The sequence below is a fragment of the Lichenostomus cassidix genome, chromosome 27 (genome assembly GCF_008360975.1).
Source record: "Lichenostomus cassidix isolate B80296 chromosome 27, HeHo_3.0, whole genome shotgun sequence".
Lineage (NCBI taxonomy): Eukaryota > Metazoa > Chordata > Aves > Passeriformes > Meliphagidae > Lichenostomus > Lichenostomus cassidix.
In genome coordinates this window covers 5,349,679-5,360,438 of record NC_139507.1, presented here as the reverse complement: position 1 = coordinate 5,360,438, position 10,760 = coordinate 5,349,679, and the positions used below count along the sequence as shown (strand labels likewise).

Sequence of the window (10,760 nt, the reverse complement as noted above, 5' to 3'; positions counted from 1 at the left end):
AGGGGTGGCGCTGGGGTCACCTGAGGGGACATTTCCTGGCCACCCTGCAGTCACAGTGCTGGGGAGGAGGAGCCCTTTCAGCAGGGTGGGGACAGCACGGGGTGGCCTTGGCAGGGTCGGGGCAGTGTGGGGACATTGGGGACATCGGGGACAGGAGAGCAAAGCCCTTTGGTGGTGACCCCGCTGGGGCAGGCACTTGGTCATCGTCAGCCCTTTCCACCTTCAGTGTCCCCACGGGGTGTCCCTGGCACCCTCAGTGTCCCCTCAGTGTCCCCTTGGTGTCCCCTCAGTGTCCCCTTGATGTCCCTTCGGTGTCCCTGCCACCCCCCGGGAACGAGGACACCCCAAAATCCTCTCCTCAGTGTCCAGGGGTCACGGCTGAGCCCCAAATCACTGTGTCACAGTGTCACCCCGAGTGTCACAGTGCAGGGAGCAAAGTCCTCTCTCGCTGTCCCCAAAGGCCAGGACAGACCCCCAGCGCCTCCAGCTGTGCCTTCCCTGCTTTTTGGGGGCAAACAGCTGGATTTGGGGTGCAGAGAGGCACAGGGAACAGCGGGGTGGGAATGGGGGAACCCCAGGGAGGGGAGAGGTGTGGGCTGAGAGCACGGCGGTCACTGCTGTGTCCATCTGTCCAGCTGTCCATCCATCTGTCCATCCGTCTGTCCATCCCTGAAGCCTCCTGGGGCCTCAGAACACTCCAGCAGATTTGGGATCTGGATTTGGGATCTGGATTTGGGATCCAGATTTGGGATCCGGATTTGGGATCCAGATTTGGGATCCGGGTTTGGGATCCAAGTTTGGGATCCAGATTTGGGATCCAAGTTTGGGATCCAGGTTTGGGATCCAGATTTGGGATCCAGATTTGGGATCCGGGTTTGGGATCCGGATTTGGGACCCCCAGGGAGGTGGCAATTCCGGACCAACCAGGGTGGCCAGAGGGGGTCAGACCACCTCCCCCCCTCCCCGGGGCCGGAGGGGCCGCAGAGCCCCCCGGGCCACCCTTGTGTCACACGGGGGAGGTGGCCGTGGACTCGCTGGCCAGGCTGTCGGCGATGTCCCCGCGCTGGATGCGGCGCAGGGCGGCCAGCAGCGCCTCCAGGGTGGCCGAGTCGCGGCAGCCCCAGTGGGCCAGCAGGGCTCTGCCCGGGGCTTCCTCGCGGGTGAAGGAGGCGATCAGCTCCTCCTGGTAGCCCAGCTCGCCCGCCAGTTGCCGCCAGGCGTCCTCGGCGCAGCTGCCCAGCAGCTTGGCCACCTCCTCCTGCTTGCTGGCCGGCAGGGCGCTGAAAGGAGTTCCGTCTGCCTTGGGGGCTGCGGGGGGACAGAGGGAGGGGTGACAGCTGTCATGGGGTCACTGGTCATCCTGGGGTGTCACTGGCCAGCCCAGAGTGTCCCTGGCCATCTCTGAACATCCGTATCCACCCTGGAGTGTCCCTGTTCATCCTCCCTATTCATTCTGGGTTGTCCCCGTCTGTCCTGGGGTGTCCCTGGCCATCCCAGAGTGTCCCTGGCCATCCCAAGAGTGTCCCCTGGCCATCCCAGAGTGTCCCCTGGCCATCCTGGGCTGTCTCTGCTCATCCCAGGGTGTCCCTGTCCATCTCTGAATGTCTCTGTCCATCTCTGAATGTCCCTGACTGTCCCAGAGTGTCCCTGTCCATCCTCCCAGCCCACCCCAGGATGTCCCTGCCCACCCCTCTGTCCATTCCGGGCTATCCCTGTCCATCCCAGAGTGTCCCTGTCCATCTGGGAATGTCCCTGACCATCCCAAGGTGTCTCTGGTCATCCTCCCTGCCCACCCCGGGCTGTCCCTGAGCGCCCCTGTCCCCAGGCTGTCCCCAGGCTGTCCCCAGGCTGTCGCCGCGGTCCCACCTGGCCCCTGGCCGCCCTGCCCCGGGGGCTGCTGGTCGTGCAGGCTCTGGCTGTCCACCGAGATGCCACTGTCGCTGTGCAGCTTCTCCCCCTCTGGCGACGGCGTTTGGTTCACAGGGCGATTGTTGGCGCCTTGCTTGTTCTGCTTGCAGCTGTTCCACCTGGGTGGGGACAGGGAGGTGACACCCCGGGGTGGCACGGTTTGGTGACATTCCCTGGGTTTGGTCACATTCTCTTTTTTTGTCCCATTCTTCGTGTTTCATCCCATTCTCTGGGTTTGTCTCTCTCTGTTTTTTCTCCCATTCCCTGTTTTTGTCCCATTCTCTGGGGTTTGTCTTATTCTGGTTTTTTGTCCCGTTCTTGTTTTTTCTCCCACTCTCTCTTTTTTGTCCCATTCCCTGGGAATGCCAACCCCGAGGAGGAATCCCACTTTCCCCACTCCCCAGATCCCTGCCATGGTCCCTGTCCCTGTCCCTGTCCCATCCCTGTCCCTGTCCCATCCCCGTCCCTGTCCCTGTCCCTGTCCCATCCCTGCCCCCGTCCCTGTCCCCTGTCACCTCTTGAACACGATGTAGGCCAGCAGCCCCAGCACCACGGCCGCCAGGATGGAGCAGTAGACAGGGATGAGGCTGTCGGCAGTGCCGTGGCTCAGCACGGGCTGCGAGCTGCCCATGACGGTGGTGGCACTGCCGGCCGTGCTGGCTGTCCCCTCGGTGCCCGGCGGCTCCCTGCTGGTCACCTCGGGGCTCTCAGAGCCGCCCAGGGCCGGGCTGGGCGTTGTCCAGCGAGGGTGGAGACCTGCGGGGTGGAGGGGAAGGGAAAGTGGGGATGGGGAAGGGATTTCTGCGGGGATCTCCTGCCCGAGGCTGTGCAGGTGACACCTCTGCCCTGTCCCCGTGTCCCCAGGCTTGTCCCTGGGACAATCCAGAGCTGTCCCCAGCCCTGGTGGCCTTGGCAGTGGCTTTGGTGGCTCTTAGCCAGCGCTGGCTTTGCTCAGCTCTGGTGCTCCTCACATCCCGTGAGCTGCACCAGGAGCTTCAGATCCTCACCGGGACCGGGCTGGGGCAGCCCAGGAGCTTCTCCTGCCCTCAGATCCTCACCGGGACCGGGCTGGGGCAGCCCAGGAGCCTCCAGAGCCCTCAGATCCTCACCAGGACCGGGCTGGGGCAGCCCAGTAGCCTCTCCTGCCCTCAGATCCTCACCAGAACCGGGCTGGGGCACCCCAGGAGCCTCCAGAGCCCTCAGATCCTCACCAGGACCGGGCTGGGGCACCCCAGGAGCCTCTCCTGCCCTCAGATCCTCACCAGGACCGGGCTGGGGCAGCCCAGGAGCCTCCAGAGCCCTCAGATCCTCACCAGGACCGGGCTGGGGCAGCCCAGGAGCCTCCAGAGCCCTCAGATCCTCACCGGGACTAGGCTAAGGCAGCCCAGGAGCCTCTCCTGCCCTCAGATCCTCACCAGGGCCGGGCTGGGGCAGCCCAGGAGCCTCCAGAGCCCTCAGATCCTCACCAGGACCGGGCTGGGGCAGCCCAGGAGCCTCTCCTGCCCTCAGATCCTCACCGGGACCGGGCTGGGGCAGCCCAGGAGCCTCCAGAGCCCTCAGATCCTCACCAGGACCGGGCTGGGGCAGCCCAGGAGACTCTGGAGCCCTCAGATCCTCACCAGGATGGCGCTGGGGCAGCCCAGGAGCTTCTCCTGCCCTCAGATCCTCACCGGGACCGGGCTGGGGCAGTCCAGGAGCCTCCGGAGCCTGCACGGAGCCACTCCCCGAGCCTGGATTTGCCCCTTTCGCGGCCCCTGCCAGCTCCAGCTGGGACTGACCCAATTCCTGCCACACCCGGGCGTGGCTCTGCGGCGGATCTGTCCTGGCGTGTCGCAGGGAAACGCGTGGCTGCCTCATCCATCCATCCATCCGTCCCGTGGATCCTATTGATCCCACCCAATCCCATTATCCCATCCCATCCCAATCCCCAGTTCTGCCCTCTCCGGAGTTATCCCAGTGCCTCTGCCCGGTCAATTCCAGCTCCCCAGCCCACCCCGGAATTCCAGAGGGAGCTGGGATCTCGCACCAGCCTTCCAAGCCTGTCGCAGCGCTGGAATCGTGCCGAGCTGGAATTCCGAGCTGGAATCACGCCCCGCCAGCCCCGCAGCGCTGTCCCGGCCGGTGCCACCCTGCCTCGCCGTGTCGCCGCTCCCGCCACCCTTCCCAGCGGCTCCGGGGGGACAAAGCCACCCTGTGTCCTTGACTTGTGGCTGCATTTACTCGACCCTTCCTCGGGAGCTGCCCCGGAGCGGCGACAGGGACAAAGCGCTTTTCTGGCGGTGCTCCCGGGGCACGGAATGACTCTGCTGCCAGGGAAAGGCTGCTGTCCCTGCCCAGCGCCGCGGGCACTCCCGGCTGGATGGAGCAGCCTGGCTCTGAACCCCGGCACGGCTCGGCGTTTTCAGCTCTGCCCCTATTGCTTCCCTTTTCCCCTATTCCTGGGGCTGGGTTTGGGGTGCTGGTGGGGATTTGGAGATCCCAGCGCTGCTCCCTAAATCCAGACTGAGCCACACTCGGCAGCTGCAGGATTCTCCCTAAATCCAGACTGATTTAGGAATCCACCCGGCAGCTCCAGGATTCTCCCCAAATCCAGACTGAGCCACACTCAGCAGCTCCAGCAGGAATTTCCCCTAAGTCCAGACTGAGCCACACTCGGCAGCTCCAGAATTTTCCCCAAACCCAGGCTGAACTACACTCGAATTTCCCCTAATCCAGACTGAGCCATACTCAGCAGCTCCAGCAGGAATTTCCCTAAATCCAGACTGATTTAGGAATCCACCGGGCAGCTCCAGAATTCTCCCCAAACCCAGGCTGACCCACACTCAGCAGCTCCAGTAGGAATTTCCCTAAATCCATACTGAGCCACACTGGGCAGCTCCAGAATTTTCCCCAAACCCAGGCTGACCCACACTCGAATTTCCCCTAAATCCAGACTGAGCCACACTGGGCAGCTGCAGGATTCTCCCAAAATCCAGGCTGATTTAGGAATCCACCCGGCAGCTCCAGGATTCTCCCCAAATCCAGACTGAGCCACACTCGAATCTCCCCAAATCCAGACTGAGCCATACTCAGCAGCTCCAGCAGGATTCTCCCTAAATCCAGACTGATTTAGGAATCCACTGGGCAGCTCCAGAATTCTCCCCAAACCCAGGCCGAGCCACACTCGAATCTCCCCAAATCCAGGCCGAGCCACCCCGGGCAGCTCCAGCAGCACTGTCCCCGCGGTGGCAGCAGCGCCGCGACAAGGACCGGGCGCGGTTTAACCCCTCCCTGGCCGGCTCTTACCGCGGCACTCGGCGTCGGCCGTGGCCGTGCACTCCCGCAGCAGCACCTCGTTCTCCTCGCAGGTGGTGCAGGGCAGGCAGGGATCCACGAAGTTGGCCTCGCTGGAGAAGGTGCCCTCGGGACACTCCTCGCACACCGTGTCCTCGTGCTCCTTGCAGGGGAACATCAGCCCGAAGCCCACCTCGCACACGCGGCACTCCTGGCAGCTGCCGCTGGAGTCGTTCTGGAAGTAGCCGTAGGCACAGTGGCAAACGGCGTCGTCCGACTCGACACAGGGAGCCAGCATGCTCTTCAGCCCCTCGCACTGCGTGCACGGCTTGCAGGGCTCCGTGGCGCTCACCGTGTCCGAGTAGGTGACACCTGCGGGAGGGGTGGCAGTGGGACACTCCGTGGTCATCCCATGGTCACCCCGCGGACATCCCATGGTCACCCCGCGGTCACCTCATGGTCACCTTGTGATCACCCCATGGTCATCCCGTGGTCACCCCATGGTCACCCTATGGTCACCCGGCGGTCACCCCATGATCACCCTGTGGTCACCCCATGGTCTCCCCGCGGTCACCCCATGGTCACCCCCTGGTCACCCTATGGTCACCCCGCGGTCACCCCATGATCACCCTGTGGTCACCCCGCGGTCATCCCGTGGTCACCCCATGGTCACACTATGATCACCCCACGGTCACCCCATGGTCACCCCATGGTCACCCCGCGGTCACCACATGGTCACCCTATGATCACCCCATTATCACCCCATGGTCACCCCGCGGTCACCCCATGGTCACACTATGATCACCCCATGGTCACCCCATGGTCACCCCGCGGTCACTCGGCTCTCCAGGCACAGCCTGGGGGATGTTTGGGATCAAATCCCTGTTTCCATCCCCAGGGTTTCCCTCTGGGGTCGGGAGCAGAGCGATCTCCCCTCCCAGCACCTCCAGGGCTCCCTCAGGCTTCGCTTCCCGCTGACACCTTCCCCATTCCCACAGAATTTCCTAGCTCCGGGCATCTCCCGGGGCTCTTCCCACTCACACCTTCCCCATTCCCACAGAAATTCCCAACTCCGAGCATCTTCCCATCCACACCTTCCCCATTCCCACAGAAACTCCCAACTCCGAGCATCTCCCGGGGCTCTTCCCATTCACATCTTCCCCATTCCCACAGAATTTCCCAGCTCCGTTTATCCCTCCAGGCTCCTCTTCCCATTAACACCTTCCCACAGCAGTTCCCAGCTCCCATTATCCCCCAGTGCTCCTTTTCCCATTAACACCTTCCCCATTCCCACAGAAATTCCCAACTCCATTTATCCCTCCAAGCTCCTCTTCCCATTCCCGCAGAAATTCCGATTATCCTGAACACTCCTCTTCCCACTGACACCTTCATCATTCCCACAGAAATTCCGATTATCCTGAACACTCCTCTTCCCATTGCCACCTTCATCATTCCCGCAGAAATTCCCGACTCCCTTTATCCCTCCAGGCTCCTTTTCCCATTAACACCTTCCCCATTCCCACCTCCTTTTCCCATTAACATCGTCCCAATTCCCGCAGAAATTCCCCAGCTCCGATCATCCCCCGAGCTCCTCTCCCCTATAACACCTCCCCATTCCCGCCTCCTCTTCCCACTGACCCTTTTCCCGTTGGGAATTCCGCTGGGAATTTGGGAATTCCCAGCTCCCTGGGTTCCAGCCCTCCCTGGCAATTTCCTGATTTTATCCCCATTTTTGACCTCCCGACAGCCCCTGTGGGAATCCCCAGCCACCGCTGCTGCTCACACCCCATTCCTTCCTCCCCACATCCGTCCCGGGGGTCCCCGGGGGTCCCCGCGCCCCCTCCCCGTGTCCCCGGCCGCGCCGTGATGCGGCAGGAGGTGACAACGGGAGGTGACAACGCTCGATCGCCGCCTCCGCCTGACCCCGGCGCTCCGGGCGCTCCGGTTTCATCCCGCAGGACTCTCTGCCGGGGAAATCAATGCCGAGCCTCGCTCCGCGCTCCCGGAGGGCTCGGGGATATTTTTAGCCCCGGAAGAAGGGTCACAGTCTGTCCTGGAGGGCGCAGCTGCTGTCCCCGCGCTGCTGCTCCCGGCCACCCCAGCCCTGTCCCTCATCCGAGGGAAATTCCGGGATTTTGGGGTTTTTTTTTTTGAGGGATGGAGGAGGTGTTGGGGAGCTCGACCTGCTCCTCGGAAAGCGAGCTGATCCCTGATCCACGCCGAGGATGGCGCTGGGAAGGACAATTCCTGCCCTCAGCACTTCCAGCTGCACGGGGGACACCGAGATGGGGACAAGGACAGAGGTGACACCGAGATGGGGACAGGCTTGGGACAGAGCTGACGCCGAGGTGGGGACAGGGCAGAGCTGACACCGAGATGGGGACAGGGCAGAGCTGACACCGAGATGGGGACAGGGACAGAGCTGACACCGAGCTGGGGACAGAGCTGACACCGAGCTGGGGACAGGGACAGAGCTGACACCGAGCTGGGGACAGGAATTTCGGGGGAATGGAGCTCCCCGAGCACCCGGGGATGGCTGGGATGGAAGTTCAGCCGGTTTTTCTCACCCCGAACACCAAATCCCCTCACCCTGTGCCATTCCCGGGGGTTCTGCTGCTCCTCCCTGGACCCGCAGGACCCCAGGGGACAGTTTGGGGTCAGGAGACGCCATGGAAGGCACAACCCCACTGTCCCATCCTTGGCCACTCGCAGGTTTGGGGCAGCCGCAGCCTCTCTGGACACCCTGGCCCTGGTGCCACCTGCCCGGGAGTGCCCGGAGGTGGCCAGGGGGTGCCTGGGGGTTGCCCAGGGATGGTCCGGGCGTCGCCGAGGTGGCCAGGAGTGTCCAGGGGTGTCCAGGGGTGCCCGGAGGTGCCCCGGGGGTGGCCTGGGGATGGCCAGAGGTGGCCAGGGTGGTCCAGGAGTGGCCCGGGGGTGACCAGGGGGTGGCCAGGGTGGTCTGGGGGTGGTCAAGGGTGACCAGGGGGTGCCCGCGGTGGCCGAGCCACCCCTGCCCCGTGCCCGACCGGGCGAGCAGCGCCGCAGCAGCCCCGGGGCGACACCCGCGGCTCCCATTAAGCTGGGCTCATCGCTCGCATTATGCTGAATTATTGATGGCCCCATTAGCGCGGGGAAGTGGCCAGGAAAGGCTTTCGGCTGAGTGCGCACATTTGCCGCGGCAGCCGAAGGGATCGGAGCTGAGCAATTACAGCCGAGATCCAAACCGGCCTCTCCCTCCCTCCCTCCGGCAGCGATAAATAAATCATGGATAAAGCAGCCGGGGATTGGGGGGCTGGGATGGGGAGGAAGGGGAAAATCAGGAATTAAACCCCCGTTTGGGGTGTTGTCTCGCAGCCCCCCGGTTCGGCAGGGGTCACGCCTCGGGGGTGGTGGATTTTTATCCGAAACAATTCCCAATTCCGCCGGGAAATCGGGACTCGGGGCTCGGGAGCGCGGCCAAGGCGGCGCGGGGAGGAGCAGCCCGGGGGGAAGGTGGGGATGCTCACCCTGGGCTGTGCCGCATTCCTGGGGTGCAGGCTGGGCTGCCATGGGCTGTTCTCACCTGCCCGGCCCGCCGCGGGGACCTCCGGGGGGATTCAGGGGAATCCAGGGGGATTTGGGGGGATCCGGGGGCTCCAGGGCCGCAGGGATCTACTCCCCATCCCAGCCAGGGATGACTGAGGTGTTTGCAGCTCTCCTTCCCTTCCCACCCCAAAATCCTCCTCAGGGAGGAGCTGAGGGGTCGGAGGGTATTTCCCCTCGGTGGGATCCAGACCTCGATGGGACCCAAACCCCACAGCTGGTGGGATTCATCCCTCATCGGGATCCATCCATTATTGGGATTCATCCCTTACTGGGATTCATCCATCCATTATTGGGATTCATCCCTCATTGGGATTCATCCTTCACTGGGATCCATCCCATCCCTCATTGGGATTCATCCCTCATTTATTGGGATCCATCCCTTATTGGGATCCATCCCATCCCTCACTGGGGTTCATCCCTCACCGGGATCCATCCATTATTGGGATCCATCCCTTACTGGGATTTATCATTCACTGGGATCCATCTGTCATTTATTGGGATCCATCCCTTATTGGGATCCATCCCATCCCTCACTGGGATTCATCCCTCATTTATTGGGATCCATCCCATCCCTCACTGGGATTCATCCCTCATTTATTGGGATCCATCCCATCCCTCATCCGGATCCATCCCTCATTTATTGGGATCCATCCCTCATTTATTGGGATCCATCCCTCATTTATTGGGATCCATCCCTCACAGGGATCCATCCATTATTGGGATCCATCCCTCATTTATTGGGATTCATCCCTCACCGGGATCCATCCATTATTGGGATCCATCCCTCATTTATTGGGATCCATCCCTCATTTATTGGGATCCATCCCTCATTTATTGGGATCCATCCCTCATCCGGATCCATCCCATCCCTGGCTGATTTGCTCCCCCGGGCTCGGGCAGGCAGCACCATCCATCGATTCCGCAGAGGTATTTTTAGCCCTGCGCTGTCCCTGCTCTGCTCCTCAGCCTCCTCTCATCCCTTCCCCCTCCCCAGGCTCATCCCCGGAGCCTCCCGGGCTGCCCTGGCACCGCTTTTCCCGACAAATCCTCGTCCTTCCGCCTCCCCGGGGCTCTGGGCCGCCCGCGGCTGTCTGAGCAGCGATTCCTGGCCGAGTTCCGCGGCCGGAGCTCCCGCGGGGCTCATCGCGCTGCTCCCACCGACATTTATGGAGCGTTGGGCTCGGGAATTGTGCCTGGAGAGCAGCATTGCCCTCCCGCCTGGGACTGGCTGCTCCCCGCTCGGTTTTGCTGCTCTTTTGGGGCTTTTGAGAGGTTTGGAATGGAAAATGAAGGTGGTTTTCTTGGTGGGAGGAAGCTGGGGTGGAGCTGAGGTCAGGCAGGTGGGAAAGGGGATTTTTGGGAAGGGGACAGGGCTGGGAATGTGGCTGGGATCGGCAGATCCCAAATCGGGGAAACAGGGATTGACAGGGTGGGTTTCTGGGGAAATGAGGGGCTCAGGGAATATCCTGATCCACGAGGATCACTGACTGCTGTGGTACACAGGGATGATTCCCAAATCGCACCCCAAATCACACCCCAAATCGCACCCAGGCCCAGCTGTGGGGCTGTGCCATTCCCATTCTGAGGGGAGAATATCCCATTTCAATCCAAATGTCCCAAAATCCAACCCAAACCCCTCCTGCCACAGCACATGGATGACCCGGGAATGCTGTGACACTTCCACGGGGGAACGAGGCTGGAGGACATCCCAAGCCCTGACCCCAAACCCCACGGCAGCCCCTGGGGAGGTTTTGGGGTACTCACTGTCCCCAATCCCAGTCCCACAGCACCCCGGGGGTTTTTGGGGTACTCACTGTCCCCAATCCCAGTTCCTTGTCCCCAATCCCAGCCCCACAGCACCCCGGGGTTTTGGGGTACTCACTGTCCCCAATCCCTGTCCCTGGTCCCCAATCCCAGTCCCACAGCCCCCCGGGGTTTTTGGGGTACTCACTGTCCCCAGTCCCTGTCCCTTGTCCCCAGTCCCAGTCCTACAG

At 62.4% G+C, this 10,760-nt stretch overlaps 1 protein-coding gene across 2 annotated transcripts in view; it reads right to left on the bottom strand.

Annotated features, from left to right (window-relative positions):
- Positions 1-407: 407 nt before the first annotated feature.
- The window catches only part of NGFR (nerve growth factor receptor), a 21,047-nt gene continuing 10,694 nt past the window's right edge, over positions 408-10,760 (bottom strand). The window contains exons 1-4 of one of the 2 annotated variants that reach the window (XM_085083484.1): positions 5,194-5,658; positions 2,424-2,664; positions 1,867-2,027; positions 408-1,308 (exon numbers count right to left, since the gene is read on the bottom strand). In XM_085083484.1, the coding sequence (XP_084939610.1) occupies positions 1,007-1,308; positions 1,867-2,027; positions 2,424-2,664; positions 5,194-5,617 (1,128 nt within the window). In that variant the 5' untranslated portion in view covers positions 5,618-5,658 and the 3' untranslated portion in view covers positions 408-1,006. Of the gene's footprint in view, positions 1,309-1,866; positions 2,028-2,423; positions 2,665-5,193; positions 5,659-10,760 lie in introns of those variants that run through there. The other variant, XM_085083485.1, reaches the window with a different exon arrangement.